At 41.0% G+C, this 23,876-nt stretch overlaps 1 protein-coding gene across 1 annotated transcript in view; it reads right to left on the bottom strand.

Moving 5' to 3' along the window:
* Positions 1–22,365: 22,365 nt before the first annotated feature.
* Positions 22,366–23,876, bottom strand: part of LOC120021849 (voltage-dependent calcium channel subunit alpha-2/delta-2-like) — a 43,411-nt gene continuing 41,900 nt past the window's right edge. The window contains exons 33-37 of the mRNA XM_038965698.1: positions 23,813–23,868; positions 23,331–23,454; positions 23,060–23,169; positions 22,725–22,807; positions 22,366–22,461 (exon numbers count right to left, since the gene is read on the bottom strand). Of these exons, the coding sequence (XP_038821626.1) occupies positions 22,366–22,461; positions 22,725–22,807; positions 23,060–23,169; positions 23,331–23,454; positions 23,813–23,868 (469 nt within the window). The remainder of the gene's footprint in view (positions 22,462–22,724; positions 22,808–23,059; positions 23,170–23,330; positions 23,455–23,812; positions 23,869–23,876) is intronic.

The following is a 23,876-nucleotide window of genomic DNA, read 5'->3' as shown; positions in this document are numbered from 1 at the left end:
CCAGTCTGAGGTCCTGAGTGCTCTGGAAGAGGTTTTCATCAAGGATCTCTCTGTACTTTGCTCCGTTCATCTTTCCCTCGACCCTGATTAGTCTCCCAGTCCCTGCCACTGAAAAACATCCCCACACCATGATGCTGCCACCACCATGCTTCACAGCAGGGATGTTGGCAGGTTCTCTAGATGTGACACATTATATTCAGGCCAAAGAGTTCAATCTTGGTTTCATCAGAACAGAGGATCTTGTTTCTCATGGTCTGAGAGTCATTAGGTGCCTTTTGGCAAACTTCAAGATGGCTGTCATGTGCCTTTTACTGAGGAGTGGCTTCCGTCTGGTGGAGTACTGCAGAGATGGTTGTCCTTCTAGAAGGTTCTCCCATCTCCCCAGAGGAACTCTGGAGCTCCATCAGTGACCATCTGATTCTTGGTCACCTCCCTGACCAAGGCTCTTCTCCCCCAATTGCTCAGTTTAGCCCGGTGGCCAGCTCTAGAAAGAATCTTGGTGGTTCTAAACTTCTTCCATTTAGGAATTCGGCGTTCTGTCAACGGGACAGCTGTAAATCATACAGCGCGTGATGTCAAGATGTGTCTTATATCGTGTCTTATATCGGCTGAAAGCTTAAATTCTTGTTAATATAACTGCACTGTCCAATTTACAGTAGCTATTACTGAGAAAAAATGCGATTCTATTGTTTGAGGAGAGCTCCTAACAACAAACGTTTTTTCACTGCGATAGGTTTGATAAATTCACCTCTGAAGGTGAAATGTGTACTTACAATCTGAATTCTTGCTCTGATTTATCATCCAAAGGGTCCCAGAGATAACATGAAGTGTTGTTTTGTTAGATAAAATCCCTTTTCATATCCTAAAAAGGTCCATATAGCATGCGCGATCGATTTTGTATTTCCACTCGTTCAATTTGCAAAGAAAGGAATCTGTGAATACCTCACCTTAAACGTTGTTTCAACGACTCAAATTCCATTTGTATCTATTCCTCAGAGATCCTAGAAGGTAACAAGACTTCACTATTTCATTAGGGGTGTAGTATATCCTGTTGGACACCATATTTGGTCAGAGAGCGACGCCTTCATGGCATGCCGATGACGAGGGCGGCCATCACTTTAATGAGTGTTTCTTTGTCAAATAAGCACCAATCGGGGTCAAACAAAGCTAAATAGATAGCCAATGAGCTGGGCTTTACGGGAGTATCCGGAAACCATGTATATGTCGTAAAATGTAGCTTTTAACCTTGTACGACAGCATGCCTTTTCATTTTGGACAAAAACTATAAGGATATTCAGAGTTATGAAGTTATGAAAACTGGTTGTTTTGCAAATGTTGAACTTATAATATGGCTACTAATACTTGGAAAGTTAAATAAAAGTCCAAGTATACAGATTTGACGATATTCTTGCAGAAAAAATGGAATATGAGTGCGAATGTCTCCTTCACGATTTGCCCAAATCTACCTGGGGACTTCACACTAAAAGTCTTGAGGATCAATCAAACTCCAAATTATCCATCTGAAACATTGCACATACACTGCTGCCATCTTGTGGACACTATCGAAATTACAACCAGAGTGATGGCTATAACAATGACCTTTCTCTTGCATTTCAAAGATGGTGGTATCAAAACACTGGTTTGTTTTTTCATTGTATTTTCTTCTACCAGATCTAGTGTGTTAAATTCTCCTACATTCAATTCACATTTCCACAAACTTCAAAGTGTTTCCTTTCAAATGGCACCAAGAATATGCATATCCTTGCTTCAGGGCCTGAGCTACAGGCAGTTAGATTTGGGTATGTCATTTAGGATAAATTTTTTTAAAAGGGGGCTATCCCTATTAAGAATGATGGAGGCCACTGTGTTCTTGGGGACCTTCAATGCTGCAGAAATGTTTTGATATCTTTCTGCAATTCTGTGCCTCGACACAATCGTGTCTCGGAGCCCTACGGACAATTCCTTTGACCTCATGGCTTGGTTTTTGCTCTGACATGCACTGTCAACTGTGGGACCTTATAAAGACAGGTGTGTGCCTTTCCAAATCATGTCCAATCAATTGAATTTACCACAGGATGATCAATGGAAACAGGATGCACCTGAGCTCAATTTTGTGGCTCATAGCAAAGGGTCTGAATACTTACGTAAATAAGGTATTTCTGTTTTCTAAAATCTAAAAACATGTTTTTGCTTTGTCATTATGAGGTACTGTTTGTAGATTGATGACTAAAAAAAATATTTTATCAATTTTAGAATAAGGCTGTAACATAACAAAATGTGGAAAAATGGAAAGGGAATTTCAACTGAAATGTGTCTTTCGCATTTAACCCAACCCCTCTGAATCAGGTCAAGGTGTCTGAATACTTTCTGAATGCACTGTATATACACTACCATTCAAAAGTTTGGGGTCGCTTAGAAATGTTCTTGTTGTCCATGAAAACCTACATGAAATGAGTTGCAAAATGAATAGGAAATATAGTCAAGACGTTGACAAGTTATAAATAATGAGTTTTAATTGAAATCCTTCAAACTTTGCTTTCGTCAAAGAATCCTCCATTTGCAGAAATTACATCCTTGCAGACCTTTGGCATTCTAGTTGTCAATTTGTTGAGGTTATCTGGAGATTTCACCCCATGCTTCCTGAATCACCCCCACAAGTTGGATTGGCTTGATGGGCACTTCTTACATACCATATAGTCAAGCTGCTCCCACAACAGCTCAATAGGGTTGAGATCCGGTGACTGTCCTGGCCACTCCATTATAGACAGAATACCAGCTGACTGCTTCTTCCCTAAATAGTTCTTGCATAGTTTGGAGCTGTGCTTTGGGTCATTGTCCTGTTGTAGGAGGAAATTGGCTCCAATTAAGTGCCGTCCACAGGATATGGCATGGCGTTGCAAAATGGAGTGATAGCCTTCCTTCTTCAATATCCCTTTTACTCTATACAAATCTCCCACTTTACCTCCACCAAAGCAACCCCAGACCATCACATTGCCTCCACCATGCTTGACAGGTGGCGTCAAGCACTTCTCCAGCATCTTTTCATTTTTTCTGTGTCTCACGAATGTTCTTCTTTGTGATCTGTAGACCTCAAACTTAGATTTGTCTGTCCATAACACTTTTTTTCAAATCTTCCTCTATCCAGTGTCTGTGTTCTTTTGCCCATCTAAATCTTTTATTTTTATTGGCCAGTCTGAGATATGGCTTTTTCTTTGCAACTCTGCCTAGAAGGCCAGCATCCTGGAGTTGCCTCTTCACTGTTGACGTTGAGACTGGTGTTTTGCGGGTACTATTTAATGAAGCTGCCAGTTGAGGACTTCTGAGGCGTATGTTTGTCAAACTAGACACTCTAATGTACTTCTCCTCTTGCTCAGTTGTGCACCGGGGCCTCCCACTCCTCTTTCGATTTTGGTTAGGGCCAGTTTGCGCTGTTCTGTGAAGGGAGTAGTACACAGCGTTGTACGAGATCTTCAGTTTCTTGGCAATTTATTGCATGGAATAGCCTTAATTTCTCAGAACAAGAATAGACTGACACGTTTCAGAAGAAAGGCCTTTTTTTCTGGCCATTTTGAGCCTGTAATCGAACCCACAAATGCTGATGCTCCAGAGACTCAACTAGTCTAAAGAAGGCCAGTTTTATTGCTTTTTTAATCAGAACAACAGTTTTCAGCTGTGCTAACATAATTGCAAAAGGGTTTTCTAATGATCAATTAGCCTTTTAAAATTATAAACTTGGATTAGCTAACACAACGTGCCATTGGAACACAGGAGCGATGGCTGCTGATAATATGTAGATATTCCATAAAAAAATCTGCCGTTTCCAGCTACAATAGTCATTTACAACATTAACAATGTCTACACTGTATTTCTGATCAATTTGATGTTATTTTAATGGACAAAAATCAAGGACATTTCTAAGTGACCCCAAACTTTTGAACGGTAGTGTATAACACACTGTGGCTGAGGAAAGGCACTACACCCAATATAAGTGAACCCCAATTGTGTTCAATAAAGACATGAAACTTATAATTGTTTGTGTGTTATTAGTATAAGCAGACTGTGTTTGTCTATTGTTGTGACCTAGATGAAGATCAGATCAATTTTTATGAGCAATTTATGCAGAAATCCAGGTTTTTCCAAAGGGTTCACATACTTTTTCTTGCCACTGTATTTAGCAGATGTTATTGCGGGTGTAGTGAAATGCTTGTTCTCCTAGCTCCAACAGTGCAGTAGTATCTAATGACTCACAACAATACGCACAAATCTAAAAGAAAAAGAATGGAATTAAGAAATATATAAATATTAGGACGAGCAATGTCGGAGTGGCATTGACTAAAACACAGTAGAATAGAATACAGTATATACACATGAAATGAGTGAAGCAGTATGTAAACATTATTAAAGTGACTAGTGTTCTATTACTAAAGTCACTGATTCCATACCTATGTATATAGGGCAGCAGCCTCTAAGTCGCAGGGTTGGTACCGGGTGGTAGCCAGCTAGAGATGGCTATTTAACAGTCTGATGGCCTTGAGATAGAAGCTGTTTTTTAGTCTCTCGGTCCCAGCTTTGATGCACCTGTATTGACCTCGCCTTCTGGATTGTAGCGGGGTGAACAGGCCGTGGCTCGGGTGGTTTGATGTCCTTGATGATCTTTTTGGCCTTCCTGTGACATCGGGTGCTGTATGTGTCCTGGAGGACAGGTAGGGTGCCCCCCCGGTGATGCATTGGGCAGACCGCACCACCCTCTAGAGAGCCCTGCGATTGTGGGTGGTGCAGTTGCCATGCCAGCCCCACAGGATGCTCTCAATTGTGCATCTGTAAAAGTTTGTGAGGGTCTTAGGGGCCAAGACAAATTTCTTCAGCCTCCCGAGGTTGAAAAGGCACTGTTGCGCCTTCTTCACCACACTGTCTGTGTGGGTGGACCATTTCAGATTCTCAGTGATGTGTACGCCAAGGAACTTTAAGCTTTTTATCTTCTCCCCGGCGGTCCCGTCGATGTGAAGAGGGGCGTGCTCCCTCTGCTGTTTCCTGAAGTCCATGATCAGCTCCTTAGTATTGTTGATGTTGAGGGAGAGTTTTTTTTTTCCTAGCACCACTCCGCCAGGGTCCTCACCTGTAGGCTGTCTGGTCATTGTTGGTTATCAGGCCTAGTACTGTTGTGTCGTCTGCAAACTTGATGATTGAGTTGGAGGCGTGTGTGGCCACGCAGTCATGGGTGAACAGGGAGTACAGGAGGGGGCTGAGCACGCACCCTTGTGGGGGCCATGTGTTGAGGATCAGCAAAGTGGAGGTGTTGTTTCCTTCCTTCACCACCTGGGGGCGGCCCATCAGGAAGTCCAGGACCAAATTGCACAGGGCGGGGGTTCAGACCCAGGGCCACAAGCTTAATGATGAGCTTGGAGGGTACTATGGTGTTGAAGGCTGAGCTTTAGTCAATGAACAGCATTCTTACATAGGTATTCCTCTTGTCCAGATGGGATATGGCAGTGTGCAGTGCGATGGCATCGTCTGTGGATCTATTGGGTTGGTATGCAAATTGAAGTGGGTCTAGGGTGTCAGGTAAGGTAGAGGTGTTATGATCCTTAACTAGCCTCTCAAAGCACTTCGTGATGACAGAAGTGAGTGCTACGGGGCGGTAGTCCTTTAGTTCAGTTATCTTTGCTTTCTTGGATCCCCGAGCAATGGTGGACATCTTAAAGCAAGTGGGGACAGAAGACTGGGTCTGCACATACTCTGAGGACGCGGCTAGGGATGCTGTCTGGGCCGGCAGCCTTGCGAGGGTTAACGTGCTTAAATGTTTTACTCATGTCCGCCACGGAGAACGAGAGCCCACAGTCCTAGGGTGCGGGCCGCGTCGGTGGCACTGTGTTATCCTCAAAGCTGGCGAAGAAGTTGTTTAGCTTGTCCGGGAGCAAGACATCAGTGTCCGCGACGTGGCTAGTTTTCCCTTTGTAATCCGTGATTGTACTGACGTTTTGCCTGTTTGATTGCCTTACAGAGGGAATAACTAAACTGTTTGTATTCAAGCATATTCCCAGTCTCCTTGCCATGGTTAAATGCGGTGGTTCGCGCTTTCAGTTTTACGTGAATGCTGCCATCTCTCCACGGTTTCTGGTTTGGGTAGGTTTTAATAGTCACAGTGGTAACAACATCCCCTATACACTTCCTGATGAACTCATTCACCCTGTCCGTGTATACGTCAATGTTATTCTCAGAGGCTACCCGGAACATATCCCAGTCTGTAAGATCAAAACAATCTTGAGGCATGGATTCCGGTTGGTCAGACCAGCGTTGAATATACCTTAGCACGGGTACTTCCTGGTTGAGTTTCTGCCTATAGGAAGGGAGGAGCAAAATGGAGTCGTGATCTGATTTTCCGGAAGGGTGAGTAACAGTGGTCGAGCGTTTTAGCACCGCGAGTACTACAGTCAATGTGTTGATAGAACTTTGGAAGCGTTTTCCTCAAATTTGCTTTGTTAGAATCCCCAGCAACAATGAATGCGGTCTCAGGATATGTGGTTTCCAGTTTGCACAAAGTCCAGTTTAGTTCTTTGAGGGCCGTTGTGGTATCGGCTTGAGGGGGAATATACACGGCTGTGACTATAACCGAAGAGAATTCTCTCGGAGACTTCTTTATTCATGTCTGCAACAATGTACTGAGAACCCAGCTGGCTGTATGCACGGGGAAAGTATATTCGCAGAGAGCCATGATTTCTTTAAACAGAGTATTTACAGTCCCTGATGTCTCTCTGGAAGGAGATCCTTGCCCTGAGCTTGTCTACTTTATTGTCCAGAGACTGAACATTAGTGAGTAATATACTAGTAAGCGGTGGACAGTGTGCACGACTAGAAGTCCACTCCGAATACCTCTTCTCCGCCGGTGGCGTCTTGGAGCAGCCTCTGGGATAAGTTCAATTGCCCAGGGGGGTACCAACAAAGGATCCAATTTGGGAAAGTCGTATTCCTGGTTGTAATGCTGGTGAGTTACCGCCGCTCTGATATCCCAAAGTTTTTTCCGGCTGTATGTAATAACACGAAAAACCTTCTGGGCTAATAATGTAAGAAATAACATTTTAAATACTGCAAAGTTGCTTAGGAGCTAGAAGCAGATCTGCCATGTCTGTCGGGACTCTTTTCCAAGTTTAAAATGATAAACATTCAACATTGGCCATGCTGTCAATGAAACATGATTTGTGCCGCTCTCAAAACAACTGTTAACTCGGAACTGCGAAAACTTGACTTCAGTGAGTTCAAGACAACTGGGAAGTCGGGAATAAACGAGCTCTGACTGGGAAAATACGTTTTGAATGGTCATCCAACTCGGAATTGTAAATCCAGCCTCCAGTTGTTTTGAAAGCACTATAAATTCATAGAATGCCAGACTTTGATGACAAAATTTTCCCGCGAAGGACCGCCGCGCAATCTTCCTGTTAAAGTGAGCACAGCACAACAAGTCCAAAAATGTCTTGTATGCTGCTGCATAAATTATGTAATATGCCAGGGAGATATGTATACTGTAGCTAAGAAAGTAAAACTAAGTGTATGTTGTGTAGTAAGATGTTAGTAGCCCATGTGCCTCACCCTAATAATATGTTCTATTTACCCCCCTTTATTTATCCTACGGTTCTGACTTGGTACAGGGAGAACACTGTACCAAGAACGACCCATGCTCTGAATTCTGTCACTGTACATTTCAAAAGTGCTAAACAAATAGTTATATTGACTACGTCTGTCCTAGCTCACTCATGAATGTCACTGACAAATCTCAGCTGATAGCCAGGTGTAGTGGTGGTAAGATGTTGGGACTGCTTTTGGGACAGCTTTATGTAGGCCCTAACAGTTTGTCACCGTTATCGTGCAATTAATTTATTGTTGAGTGTTGTGTTGTGTAATGGCTTTGCTGGCATGCATCCCATTTTCTTTGCACCACCAAGATCTACATGCATGTAGCCTATTTGAAATTACGCTTGCTTCTTACATCAACCTTTTCATGTTTATTTAAATACTTTTCATTCAAATTCATATGGTTTGGTTTCAATACATAAAAAACAATTAGTAGGTCCAGGTAGTCACAAAAATAGATGGGTGTTGGTTAAATTGTGATTTTAATGAATGGAGACAATTTGGAGCGGGACTTTTTTTTCTTCCTGTGAGCTCGGAGATGGTTTTAGCAGATTGTAGAAATGTCTCTCTCTCTCTCTCTCTCTCTCTCTCTCTCTCTCTCTCTCTCTCTCTCTCTCTCTCTCTCTCTCTCTCTCTCTCTCTCTCTCTCTCTCTCTCTCTCTCTTCGGAGTGCATGCTGGGAGTGAGTCGTCAAGCAGGAGTGTTTGTGAGAGCGAATGGAAATTCTTTTCACTCTATTGGGTTTTGGTATGTATATATATATATATTGATTAGTTTAGTTGTTTTAAGGGTATATTGTTTAACTATCATTAAGCACGTATAAGGGTGGTGGGATCGTTGAGGTTGTTTGTGTGTTTTTTCGCGAGGGCACAACCAGCGGGTGGGGCTGGTTGAAATGGCCACTCGCGGATGTGTAGAGTTTGAAAAACTTAGTCGGAGGCATGGAGTGAAGATTCTAGCCGAGGCCGGGTGTTCAGTAGAAGAATGTAGTCTTGCTGTGGGTGCGATCATTGGGTATGATAGCATAAAATCAGCCTCAAGGATGAATAGCGCTGTAGTGATCTTCTTAGATTCTATTGAAAAGGTGAATAAAATAGTTGAGACGGGTGTTGTGTTACGGGAGACACAGACGCAGGTGTTTCCGCTTATGAATCCGGCGAAAAAAGTGATACTTTCTAACGTGCCACCTTTTGTTAGAGATGAAGTGTTGCAGCGAGAGTTATCTCGTCATGGTCAAATCGTATCTACAATAAAGAAGGTTCTTTTTGGATGCAAATCTCCGTTGCTGAAACATGTCGTGTCTCATAGGAGGCAAGTGCATATGATATTAAAAAAGGACGTAGATGAACTGAATTTAGCGTTCAGTTTTAAGATTGATGGATTTGATTACGTATTTTACGCTTCGACTGAATCAATGAAATGTTTTGGTTGTGGAAGAGAGGGGCATTTGGTGCGCAGTTGTCCCGAGAATGAGCGCGCTGAGACCGGTAGTAGTTATAGTGCTGGTGCAAATAACGCACCAACGCGAGGGGATGAAAATGCTAAGGGTGCAGGGGAAGGGAGAAGGTGGGCAGATGTGGTTGGAAAAGTAGGAGAAGAAGGCATTGTGGATAAGGTGGAAATTGTGGTAGATCAGAAAAATGAGGGATTGGAAACAGGTGGTGAGATTGCGACTGCCGTCGCTGAGGTGGTGCTGGAGAATGAAATTGGAGGGCAAGAGGAGGTTGAAAAAGAAGCAGATGTTTTCAAAATACCGAGGAGTAAAAGGAAGAATGTAAGGGGGGGTGAAGGGTCTAGTTCTAAGAGAAAGGTAGAGAGTGATAAGTCAGTTGAAGATGAACAAGTGGTAGAGATGGTGGAGTTTTCTTCTGGGGAGGATAGCGAGAGTGAGTCATCTGACGCGTCACAACAATATAGTGAGACAAATGGGGTGGAAGGGAGATATGGAATAGAGAAGATACGTCAATTTCTAAAGGTGACAAAAGGGAAGAAATATATGCAAGATTACAATGTAAATGATTTTTTCCCTGAAAGTGAATTGTTTATTGAATCAGCAAAGTTTCTGATGTCAAAAATTACAGGAGGAGGGTTGAAAAGCCCTGAAATTGCTAGACTCAAGAAAGTGGTCACGAGAGTGATAAGTGATGTAAATTCGAAAGAAAATGAAAGAGTTTAGTTGCAGTTTTAACTCTGTAAAGAGATGTGGTGGCTGTATCATCCTCTGTATATTTTTTTCATACATGAGCAGTTTTAAGATTTCTTCTTTAAACGTAAATGGGGGAAGAGATGGTAAAAAAAGAGCCATGGTGTATGAGTTAATTAGGGGAAAGGGAAGTGACATAATTTTTTTACAAGAAACGCATAGTAATTTGGAAAATGAAGTTATGTGGCAACAGGAGTGGGGGGGGACAGTGGTGTGTAGTCATAAAAACTCAAAAAGTGGGGGTGTGGCTATTTTGTTCTCAAAAGGGTTTTTGCCTTTGTCTTATGAGGTTGAGGAGATAGTTGAGGGGAGGTTATTAAAAGTCAGAGCAAGGTATGAAAACATCACTATGTGTCTGATAAATGTATATGCCCCAGTGGTGACAGTTGAGAGGGTATGTTTTTTAGAGACATTATCAAATACCATTGAGAAATGTAATAAAGAGGATTTTTTATTTATTGCTGGGGATTTCAACTGCACAGTCAGCGATTTAGATAGAAATCACCAAGAACCTCATATAGCTTCAAGGATTTTTTTAAAACGCCTCATTGTAACACATGAACTGTGTGATATTTGGCGGAGTCAAAATGGAGGCACAAGGCAGTACACCTGGGCGCATGTGAGAGAGAACACCATCTCTATGGCTAGGTTAGATAGGTTTTATTGTTTTGAGCATCAATCTCAGGTCTGTAAATCAAGTGTGATAACCCCAGTGGGATTTTCTGATCATTGTTTAATAACAGAGGTGGTGTTCATTAATGATGTAAAACCCAAAAGTGCATACTGGCATTTTAATATAACTTTATTGAGTGATGCTCATTTCAGGAAATGTTTCAGTTTTTTGTGGGAGAGGTGGAGGTCTAAAAAGGACAGTTTTGTATCCCTTCAACAGTGGTGGGATATAGGGAAAATCCAGATTCAACAATTCTGTAATCAATACACGAGGAATGTCACCAAGGATATCACCAGATCAATGAAAGCCTTAGAGGTTGAAATAGTGGAACTCATGACGTTGGTTGAGACCACAGGAAATCGAGGCCATACGCAGGCCCTCAAGAGGAGAAAAGCTGCATTGGCAGACCTGCTGGGTATCAGAGCACAGGGGGCATTGGTGAGAAGTAAGTTTCAGGGAATATCTGAAATGGATGCCTCATCCAAGTTTTTCTTTGGTTTAGAGAAAAAGAATGGACAAAGAAAAATTATTCATTGTCTCAAATCAGCTGTTGGACAAGAGCTCACTAGCCCGAGTGAAATTAGAAAGAGGGCAGTAGAGTTCTATGCTGAGCTCTATAAGTGTGAGTACAAAGAGGATAAAACAGTGACACAGCAGTTCTGTGATGGGCTCCCAAAGGTGGCTGCAGAAGCGCAGGTTGAGCTGGAGCAACCATTGTCTTTGCAGGAGTTATACACTGCATTAAAAGGCATGGAAAATGGAAGGGCACCAGGCATTGATGGGCTTCCCGTTGACTTTTTTAAGTCTTTTTGGGCTATGTTGGGAGAGGATTGGCTTGAGGTAGTTAATGATAGTTTAACCGGAGGGTTACTACCAATAAGCTGCAGAAGGGCTGTCCTCACCCTATTGCCCAAAAAGGGTGACCCTAGGGAGGTGAAGAACTGGAGGCCGGTGGCTTTATTGTGCACTGATTATAAGATATTGTCAAAGGCTTTGTCCAACAGGCTGAGGGAGGTGATGGGGCAAATCATACATACGGACCAGTCCTACTGTGTTCCTGGCAGGCAGATAGGGGATAACATTTCTCTGATTCGTGATTTTTTGGACGTCTCTAAGGCTATTGGGTTGGATGCTGGTCTAATTTCAATTGATCAGGAAAAGGCATTTGACCGAGTTGAACATAAATATTTATGGCACACGCTTGAGGCGTTTGGGTTCAGCTCGGGTTTTATTGCCATGATAAAGGTGATATATGGTGACATTGAAAGGGTATTGAAAGTTAACGGTGGTTTGAGTGCTCCTTTTAAAGTGTGTAGAGGTATTAGGCAGGGATGTTCTTTGTCAGGGATGTTGTATGCCATTGCTATAGAGCCACTACTAAATAGCATTAGAAGTCGCATTGAAGGGGTGTACCTTTCAGAGGATATTCCTCCTATTTGTCTCTCAGCCTATGCTGATGATGTAGTTGTGTTAGTGAAAAATCAAGCGGAGGTGGATAGTTTGAGTATAATGGTTGATCGTTTTAGGGGAATATCCTCTGCAAAGGTAAATTGGGAAAAGAGTTGTGCTTTACAGATTGGAAAATGGGCTGGAGGGATCATGGCTTTGCCAGGGGGGCTAGAATGGTGTAAGGGAGGTTTTAAGTATCTTGGAGTGTACCTAGGAGATGAGGGGACTATGGAAAAAAATTGGAGTGGGGTGGTTGAAATGGTGGAAGGGAGGATGAGGAGATGGCGTTGGTTATTATCTCGTATGTCATATAGGGGGCGCACTATTATAGTTAATAATGTGATTGCCTCTGCACTGTGGCATCGGTTGTCAGTTTTAGAACCACCATCTGGCCTTCTGGCTAAGATACAGGCAATTATTGTGGATTTCTTTTGGGATAAATATCATTGGGTTCCACAAAGTGTTTTATATTTATCAAAAGAGGAGGGGGGTCAAGGTCTTGTACATCTTGCTAGTAGAGCTGCTGCTTTCCGGTTTCAGTTTATTCAAAGGTTGCTTTATGGACCGGAAAAGGTGGTGTGGAGAGGGGTGGCAGGTCTTGTATTACAGAGGGTTGGAGGATTAGGATTAAAGAAGGCTTTATTTCTGGTTGATAGTAGACAGATTTCTAGGGAGGGAGTACCTCCGTTTTACAGAGGTCTTCTCAGAGTGTGGAGTATAATGAAGGTGTCCAGACGAACTTCAGCGGAGTCAGTGCATTGGTTGTTGGAGGAACCTCTGGTGTATGGGGCAAGACTGGATTGTACAACTGCAGCTGTTCCACATTTCTCTAAGATTTTGGTGAAGGGCAAAATCATCACCTTAAAACAGTTAATGGCCATAGCTGGGCCCGCCTTAATGGATGGAAGACGGTTGGCTGAACATTTGGGGGTGAGGTCGGAAAGGATTGTCGAACAAATGCTGGGAAGCTGCAGGAAGGCTCTGTCAGAGGAAGAGTGGGGAATGCTTAATAGCCACGAGAAGAAGGTACAAGATGAAGACGTCTCATTTCCAAGACTAGGGATTACACCAAATATCCCAGAGTCAGAGAGAAAGGGTTTATTGTTGGATTTGAGAGGGTTGGAGGAGGTGGGTTTGGATGAGGTGAATGGGAAGGACTTGTATAGGGGGTGTGTCAAGGTGATAAATAAAGATAAATTGAAAGATAGAAAAGACACTCCATGGAGGGTAAAATTGGGAATTGATGACAAGGTAAAGCCAGCATGGAGAGCACTGTATAAACCACCGTTACAAAAGGGTACTGGTGATATGCAATGGAGGGTTTTACATGGCATTATTGCAGTTAATGCTTTTGTATCTGTCATTAACTCAGATGTTAGAGATGGATGTCCTTTTTGTAATATAAGAGAAACCATTTTTCACTGTTTTATGGAGTGTGAGAGTGAGAGGATAAAACCTCTATTGGAAATACTGGAATCTTTGTTTAGAGCTGTAGGTGAGATTTTCAATAACAATGTTTTTATTTTGGGGTTTCAATATAGTAAGCAACAGAAAAGAAAATGTCAACTGTTAAATTTTATCTTGGGACAAGCTAAGATGTCAATTTTTTTGAGTAGGAAACATAAGATAGACACGGGATATGAGAAGGATATAAGATGTGTTTTTAAAGGATTAGTGAAAGCAAGAATAAAAGTGGATTTTGAATTCTTCTCAGCTGTAAAAGATCTCCCTGTGTTTGAGGAGAAGTGGGCATATGAAGGAGCGCTTTGTTTTGTAGAGGAGGGGAAATTATTTTTTGTTGAGGAAATAAGTTGAATGTATATGTTCTTTTGTATTTTTATTTATTTTGTGTAGGAATTACATTTATTGTTTCATTTCTGAAAAGGCAGTGTGTCATTATTGATGTTAACAATTGAGTAGAAAATAAAGGTTTTATAAAAACTCAAACTCTCTCTCTCTCTCTCTCTCTCTCTCTCTCTCTCTCTCTCTCTCTCTCTCTCTCTCTCTCTCTCTCTCTCTCTCTCTCTCTCTCTCTCTCTCTCTCTCTCTCTCTCTCTCTCTCTCTCTCTCTCTCTCTCTCTCAACTCCATACATTTTAGACAACAGGCTGCATACATTTAAATAAAAAATACCAAGACCAGATCTAGATTTAAAATCAGAGGGGGTTTGGAGAATTGCATACCAGGGCCAGGATTAGGTTGCACGTTACCTGATTTCATCAAAATAAGAATAACTAGGCATCTCTGTTTAATAACCTTCCACGGCTTCTCTTTTTTAAGAGACCTACTGCAAGCGAATTCTACAAGTGAGCTTCCAGACAATACAAAACAGTCATGTAAAACCATTGGATTTTGGTAGTGACACAAGTTCGTACTGTTCAAATCATGACACAAATGCATCGGCACTTGGACGAGTGGACCGAGTGAGAAAGAGCGAGTTCCCGCCGACACAATGTCTAATGGAGTGGAGAGCATATTGTCAGATGTACTCACCTAGCAACAATGTTCGTTTTCTCCAAAGTTAAGTAAAAATCAGTGCGAAAAGCAGTACCAGTCAAAAGTTTGGACACACCTACTCATAACAGGGTTTTTCTTTATTTGTACTATTTTCTACATTATAGAATAATAGTGAAGTCATCAAAACTATGAAATAACACATGTGGAATCATGTAGTAACCAAAAAGGTGTTAAATCAAATAAATGTTAGATTCTTCAAAGTGGCCACACTTTGCCTTGATGACAGCTTTGCACACTCTTGGCATTCTCTCAACCAGCTTCATGAGGTACATAGTCACCTGGAATGCATTTCAATTAACAGGTGTGCCTTGTTAAAAGTTCATTTGTGGAATTTTTTTCCTTAATGTGTTTGAGCCAGTCAGTTGTGTTGTGACAAGGTAGGGTTGGTATACAGAATATATCCCTATTTGGTAAAATACCAAGTCCGTATTATGGCAAGAACAGCTCAAATAAACAAAGAGAAACGACAGTCCATCATTACTTTAAGACATGAAGGTCAGTCAATCCGAAAACATTTAAAGAACTTTAAAAGTTTCTTCAAGTGCTGTCGCAAAAACCATCAAGTGCTATGATGAAACTAGCTCTCATGAGGACCACCACAGGAAAGGAAGTCCCAGAGTTACCTCTGCTGCAGAGGATAATACGTTCATTAGAGTTACCAGCCTCAAAAATTGCAGCCCAAAGAAATGCTTCAGAGAGTTCAAGTAACAGACACATCACAACATCAACTGTTCAGAGGAGACTGCGTGAATCAGGCCTTTATGGTCAAATTGCTGCAAAGAAACCAATAAGGACACCAATAATAAGAAGAGACTTGCTTGGGCCAAAAACACAAGCAATAGACATTAGACCGGTGGAAGTCTTCCCTTTGTTCTGAGGAGTCCAAATTTGAAATGTGTGGTTCCAACCGCAGAGTAGGTGAACAGATGCATATGTGGGAACTTTTAGCTACATATCATCACCATTACTAGTTTTTGACATTAACACTTCTTATTCCCTTGACTATTCTAATTTCACTCAATTCTAATCTCACTCTAACCTAATTCTATTACTCCATTTACATCTTAAACATCCAACATCTCACCATGCTCTTATTTCAACATTCTAACATATCACTATCAACATCCTAAGACCTTATCCTCCAAGTCCAAATATACTGTACCTTAAAACCAACATCTCATCCTTAACCATTTTACTATATTACTTTAGTCAACCTTTAACATTCAAAATATTTAACCTTTAATTATTATTTTAATAAATTCCAGTCCCAATTAAATTCTTCTTCTTTTTCTTATTTTCTAAGGTCAATGTCAAATGTTCTCTGTTCATTCTTCTTTGTGCTCCATGTGTGAGTGTAAGTAAAACTTCTTCATGGGTGTGTGGGTGCGTGAGTGGGGCCTTCCTATTCATACTTATTGCCTCTAAAATGTCACAGAAAACTAGGCCTTTATCTGCCATTCAGAGAGTATGTATGTACAATTGAAGTCGGAAGTTTACATACACTTAGGTTGGAGTCATTAAAACTCGTTTTTCAACCACTCCACAAAATTCTTGTTAACAAACTATAGTTTTGGCAAGTCGGTTAGGACATCTACTTTGTGCATGACACAAGTCATTTTTCCAACAATTGTTTACAGGCAGATTATTTCACTTATAATTCCCCGTATCACAATTCCAGTGGGTCAGAAATGTACATACACTAAGTTGACTGTGCCTTTAAACAGTTTGGAAAATTCCAGAAAATGATGTCATGGCTTTAGAAGCTTCTGATAGGCTAATTTACATAATTTGAGTCAATTGGAGGTGTACCTGTGGATGTATTTCAAGGTCTACCTTCAAACTCAGTGCCTCTTTGCTTGACATCATGGGAAAATAAAAACAATTATCAGCCAAGACCTCAGAAAAATTATTGTAGATGTCCACAAGTCTGGTTCATCCTTGGAAGCAATTTCCAAACTCCTGAAGGTACCACGTTCATCTGTACAAACAATAGTACGCAAGTAAAAACACCATGGGACCACGCAGCCGTCATACCGCTCATGAAGGAGACGTGTTATGTCTGCTAGAGATGAACGTACTTTGGTGCGAAAAGTGCAAATCAATCCCGGAACAACAGCAAAGGACCTTGTGAAGATGCTGGAGGAAACAGGTACAAAGTATCTATATCCACAGTAGTCCTATATCGACATAACCTGAAAGGCCGCTGAGCAAGGAAGAAGCCACTGCTCCCAAACCGCCATAAAAAAGCCAGAAAACCGCCATAAAAAAAGCCAGACTACGGTTTGCATCTGCACATGGGGACAAAGATCGTACTTTTTGGAGAAATGTCCTCTGGTCTGATGAAACAAAATGGAACTGTTGGCCATAATGACCATCGTTATGTTTGGAGGAAAAAGGGGGAGGCTTGCAAGCCGAAGAACACCATCCCAACCGTGAAGCACAGAGGAGGCAGCATCATGTTGTGGGGGTACTTTGCTGCAGTAGGGACTGGTGCACTTCACAAAATAGATGGCATCATGAGGGAGGAAAAGTATGTGGATATATTGAAGCAACATCTCAAGACATCAGTCGGGAAGTTAAAGCTTGGTCGCAAATGGCTATTCCAAATGGACAATGACCCCAAGCATACTTCCAAAGTTGTGGCAAAATGGCTTAAGGACAACAAAGTCAAGGTATTGTAGTGGCCATCACAAAGCCCTGACCTCAATCCTATAGAAAATTTGTGGGCAGAACTGAAAAAGCGTGTGCGAGCAAGGAGGCCTACAAACCTGACTCAGTTACACCACCTCTGTCAGGAAGAATGGGCCAAAGTTCACGCCAACTTATTGTGGGAAGTTTATGGAAGGTTACCCAAAACGTTTGACGCGTTAAACAATTTAAAGGCAATGCTACCAAATACTAATTGAGTGTATGTAAGCTTCTGACCCACTGGGAATGTGATGAAAGAAATAAAAGCTGAAATAAATAATTCTCTCTATTATTCTGACATTTCAGTCTTAAAATAAAGTGGTGATCCTAACTGACAGGGAATTTTTACTAGGAGTAAATGTCAGGAATTGTGAAAAACTGAGTTTAAATGTATATGTAAACTTCCGACTTCAACTGTATGTATGTATGTATGTATGTATGTATGTATGTATGTATGTATGTATGTATGTATGTATGCACTGAGTATACAAAACATTAATGACACTTGCTCTTTCCATGACATAGACTGCCCAGGTGAATCCATGTGAAAGCTATCATCCCTTATTGATGTCAGTTATTAAATCCACTTCAATCAGTGTAGATGAAGGGGAGGAGACAGATTAAAGAAGTATTTTTGAGCCTCGAGACAATTGAGACATGGATTGTGTATGTGTGCCATTCAGAGGGTGAATGGGCAAGACTAACTATTTAAGTGCCTTTGAATGGGTTCTGGTAGTAGGTGCCAGGCGCACCGGTTTTTGTCAAGAACTGCAACGGTGCTGTGTTTTTCACGCTCAACAGTTTCCTGTGTGTATCAAGAATGGTCCACCACCCAAAGGACATCCAGCCAACTTGACACAACTGTGGGAAGCATTGGAGTCAACATGGACCAGCATAACTGTCAAACGCTTTCGACACCTTGCTGTTCTAAGGGAAAAGAGGAGGGGGTGCAACTTAATATTAGGAAGGTGTCCTTAATGTTTTGTACACTGTGTGTGTGTGTGTGTGTGTGTGTGTGTGTGTGTGTGTGTATAATATTTCAATTGTGTAGGTTAGTCATAAGTTACAGTACTATAAAACAGAAGTTATCAAATGCACTGCACACCACAATAGTATTAAATCAAAGGAACACAAATCACAAAGAGCTGAAGTGAAAAATATCAATAGCATTTAATCACCAAATATCATATATAAACATTTAGAGATACATTTTTTTCATGTAGCAGACAAAATGTTGTACAAAGTTGGCCTTCTTCCGTTGACTGCTTTGAGTCATCTGTACAAAACACGAGGTGACATGGACGACTGCGCACAAGGAGAGGAAACGCTGTCCCAAGCAAACAACAACAATAGCAGCAAACCAAACCTAAAGTACAGAAAGACATTAAACATTCATATTATTTCATAGCCTAATAAATAAAACGATAGGAAAGCTGTTACGGGCTTTGTTGAATAAACTGATTAAAATGCCCATCCCCCATATTTTTCAAAAACATTCAACGTTCTTTAAATTTTGCAATGAACAAACTGCCCACTGAGTTCATTCTCACAATCAATGCTATTACCTAATGTATAACAGGTAATATGAAGGATACTCAAAGGTCAATCAGAGGTCATCGACCAAAACCCCCACATGCCTATCAGATTCTCACAACACTCATAGTGTAAGGTAGCTCTGGTCCAGAACGCTGTTTGTCAGCGCTCTCAAAGCTGAATGACGCCCTGGACCAGAGCTAAGTGTAAGGTGGCACCCATTGGGAAATCCTCACGGAGTAGGAGAGTGCTTAGGCTACTCACGTTCACCTGTAAAGAAATGTCAAATACTTTTTATTACTAGTTTATACATCAATCTGGAAATGTTCCATAAAATCATGCAATAAGTATATCATAAATGAAACGTACCAAACTAAAACACTGACTTCAGAGTTAATAGCACACTGTATAAAGAGCAATAGTCCTCCTATAATGTGGACTAAGAGTTGTTTTCAATATTTAATTCCCCCAAATCAATCATGAAAAGCCCAGATAAAATGCGCGTCTTTAAAATGCCCATGGTCTGGGATGGGTACTGGGTTGAGATGTGCAGCTTCGATGTATACCATTTTTGTTTGTTAATTTACTTTTGTAAACACATTCTCGAAGAGACGATTATTTTTATGTTTTGTACAATCAGGTTTTTGTCTAGTCTGTCTTGAATAATATATAAATAAAAAAATGGTCCAAACTGAGTTTTCTTCAGTCTATTTAAAGGCTCTACATGATTGAGAATTGCAGAAAAACAGTTCAACTGTACTACTGCTAATACTGTATTCTAACAGTCATTGTAATTGAGTGACTCGTCATATCTGATTGGCTGATGGCAAGTCACTTCCTGGATGTCTCGTGTATACAGTGAGGTCAGTAGGAACGGTGATCTGGTATCTGGTATTCCTACAGAGAGTATGGAAATTCCCGTGGGTTGGAGGTCGCCCCCATAGAATTAGGAATTAGAATACTAGAATGGTTTAAAGGTCAGCCATTTTGGTCAGGGAGTTGGTCAACTATGGTCTGCCAGTGCTGTGATAAGATATTGTGTAAAATGTATCTGCACTGTATATTTGTTAGCTAGCTATCCAGACAGTTTTACTGCCAATATTCCATTCAAACAATGTAGTCAATCTACAGCCATACACTGGCTGAAATCAGTAGATGATAGGACTTAGACAAGTTGTAAATGCAACAAGTACTTATATTGTATCATATAATAGCACTCTCAGATTTCCAAGAAAGCTAAAATGTTGACATTTATGGTCTGGTTACATGTATTTTTGTGGCTATTTATAGAGAAAATGTGTATAAAACCCACATACACTGTTTTTATGATTATATAACATATTTGGTTGAAAATAATTCTATTACACAATTTCTGATTCATCACATGCCTTTGTTTTAATTTCCTGCATAAGTAAAATCAGGATTATGCCTTTCATTCCATTTAGACTGGTTTGGATTTCTCCCTGACCAATATGGCAGCCATTTTCACTCCATTCTGGAACTTCGAGGGTTAATGACATAACCGCCCTCTAGTAATTTAATAGGATCTCTATGGTCCCCTCACCCTCCCCAGATACGATATGAACATGTCATAAGCCATGTAAAAAAAAAATAATTACAGGAAATTTGCTGTAAAACTGCAACATTATCTCTCAGCCTCATGCCAAAATGTATAGAATAACAGGAAATTTGCTTTAAAAATGCAAAATTCTCTCAGCCTCATGGCAAAATGTGTAGAATTGCATGAGATACTGCGGTACACCACTGAACTACAGGGTAGAGGGAGATGACACTGAGCACTGGGGAAGCAGGCTATCTAGGCTGTCCTTTATCCATGATCCGCTCTTGGTCACACGGTTGACTGCACCTTTTCACAAACAGACTGGTTCAGGCTGAACGATAGCTGTGCCTCTGTGTCCATGGGGAAATTACAAGGGAAAGTACTGTAACTGCACTCCAACTGTGCGCTGTTTCAATTGTGCTGTATCCCTAATACCTTGCAGTCTGAAATGTAATCCTAAACTACACCTATCTCCCTTCACCTCACACAGTCCACCTTAACATTTCCCATGGCCCACAAAATCCATTGAGGGCTGTCCTTTCAGTCAGTACTGTCCATAGAGTCGAGTGTGCCTTTCTCCAGGGCTGGAGCAGAAGTGTCTACTGTCCAGAACTGAGATCTAAAGTCCCGCTCATCCAATAGGAGTGCACCAAGGCACTGCTGGGTGGAACACCAGGCATGACATGAAAGAAAAAACATTTTACAAATATTTCATCAAAAAAAGTGTGTCAAAAATATTACTCCTTTTTCTATAACCCAAATGTGTTTCATCATAAAGGCTTCCAGGGGCTATAAAGCTCTGCTTGGACTAGAAGGGAATATCAACAAAGGGAATCTGGGAGTGGCATCATCAAATGTTTACACTGAAAGCTGCCCATACATAAGCTACATTCTCCAGAAGTTAGCATACACAAATGCATGAGCTTTTCAGATCACATAGACAAATCATTGCACAAGATGCAAGGTAAAGCTTCAGTAGGTCATCTTCAACCATCCAAATGGAGTATAACATTTGACATATAGGCTATGCATGTTTGTTCATACATCTAATTCAATACATGTATTTTTCTTATATATATATATATATATATATATATACACAGTACCAGTCAAAAGTTTGGACACACCTAATCATTCCAGAGTTTTTCTTAATTTTTACTATTCTCTACATTGTAGAATAATAGTGAAGACATCAAAACTATGAAATTACACATATGGAATCATGTAGTAACCAAAAAAGTGTTAAACAAATCAAAATATATTTTATATTTGAGATTCTTCAAAGTAGCCACCTTTTGCCTCGAAGACAGCTTTGCACACTCTGGAATGCAAAACCCTGGAATGCAAAGCTGTCATCAAGGCAAAGGGTGGCTACTTTATTCTACAATGTAGAAAATAGTAAAAATAAAGAAAAACCCTGGAATGAGTAGGTGTGTCAACTTTTGACTGGTACTGTGTGTGTATATATATATATATATATATATATATATATATATATATATATATGAACAAAAATACATCTTTGGAATATATTTTACGCATGTGTTTTTTGAATTTATATTTACTATATGTTCATGTAAAATTCACAAAAACGAAATGTACTGTATCAGTTGATAGCAACAGTCCACTGTACTTTTGTTACAATGTTTTTCTAAATCTCTCAATCATTTATTTGGCTTTTGGAAGCACTTTTAGAACATATTGAGCATTGATGCTAACTAACATCTAAGTCAATAAAATATTTGTCATAACATCCCTTTATCACACATTCAAATGGAGTGATTTTTTTTAAGGATATGGATGATTAAAAAAAAGTTCCATATCTCACACTTGGGGCAATTTACTGTCATCAAAATAAGAGAAACTCTCTTCTTTTCAAGTGGCCTGTCATATGAGACATGCAATGGCAATGCAGAGAGAGAGATGAATGGAAATCACACTAGAGAAAGGGAGAGGAAAGAGGAAGTTGGAATTATGAAAAAAAAATAACTGTTTTTGCAGAGGTCAAACCCCGACCAGAAGTGGATAAAGAAATGTTGAAGAACAAAGGGAAGAGTAAGAGAATGGATGTCAGGAGATAGTGGATGATGACTGTGGTAATGGTCTAGTCCAGGTGTCAGAGAGAGAGAAGAGTCAGGATCAGCTGGATAGAGAAAAGGATTCCTATTGAAGATTGTAGGGAATGGCCTCTCCCACACTCCGATGTGTTCTCCTATAAGAGAGAAATAAAGAGAAGACGCAGACTGAGAGGACTAGAGAACAGCCACCTATATAATATATATCAAAATAATAACAATAGGAAGTGATGCACAAGAGACCACGGATGTGTCCCAAATGGCACCCTATACCCTTTATAGGGCACTACTTTTGACCAGGGCCCATAGGACTCTGGTCAAAAGTAGGGCATTACTGTATATAAGGAAAAGGGTGCCAAGTGGGGACACAGTATGTCTGTGGTACTAGAGAACTCCTTACCCAGATGTTGTAGTCCCAGCATTCGGTCGGGCCTCTCCGGTAGCGTGCAGAGTTCAACACCTCACAGGGATCCTCCTCCTGGACTGTTGGCCTGGGTTAAGGTCAGAGGGTCAACAAGGAAATTCAATGACACTTTGGGCCTATATAGAGTCTTCTATATGGATACGATAACAAGTGATTCACTTATTTACAAAATGTAGGCTACAGCTAGCTGTATTATCTAATAAGTCAATGCATTAGGTTTTTGTAACATGCAGGAGATCATGCCCCCGTTTGTGGACAGCCTTTGTGCAGATTTGTAGACGTTGCAGTCCTGGTGGCCAAATGAAGGATACACTCTGTTTTGACCTGGGTCAGTCTCTCGATCTCACAGGAGCTACAGGGCAGTGTCTCAGCCACCACAAACAACAGGTTGGTGTTCTCTATCCTCTTAGCATGAAATAACCTACAACAGAGGAAAAGAGGTCACGTATTTGTACAAACATACACACACACACACACACACACACACACACACACACACACACACACACACACACACACACACACACACACACACACACACACACACACACACACACACAAAACATGCATGCGTACACACACCTGGAGCAGTTCCCGCAGTCCTGCAGCACATTGTATGAGTTGGTGGTGTTGGTGAAGTAGAACTGGCTTTGGATGGTCACACAGCTGCTCTCCTTCTGGTCAAACCCATCTGCCAGAACATCACCTGCAACAAAGGAGGAATGAAACACACAGAAATGTTTTTTGTTTAGGGTATCTTGGCACTTTATTTGACAGTTATGAAATGAGAGGGGGATACAGGCAAGTGGGAGAAACAGTGTGAAAGGTGGACGCGGGGATTGAACCTTGGTCTACAGTGGGGAGCCAGCTTCATACATGTGACATGTACATGTTTATATGTAAAAACACATCGAGCTCCATTCATTTCCAGCAAGACAGCCCTGGCAATGTGTTGTCCCGTGTACACCAACTACTTTCCCATAGCTTATGGAAACATATTCCCCTAACATGTCAGCTTGGAGAAAGGCACACATACAGCACAAGAAGAAGAAATGTGCACCAACCTGTGTAGAGCCAAGTGTTGTAGGCCAGTCCATAGAGCAGCTGCTGGACTACAGACCTGATATA

This window comes from Salvelinus namaycush, chromosome 2 (genome assembly GCF_016432855.1).
Source record: "Salvelinus namaycush isolate Seneca chromosome 2, SaNama_1.0, whole genome shotgun sequence".
NCBI classification, from domain to species: Eukaryota; Metazoa; Chordata; class Actinopteri; order Salmoniformes; family Salmonidae; genus Salvelinus; species Salvelinus namaycush.
The sequence above is the reverse complement of the archived record's forward strand: the minus strand, read 5'-3'. Positions and strand labels throughout refer to the sequence as shown.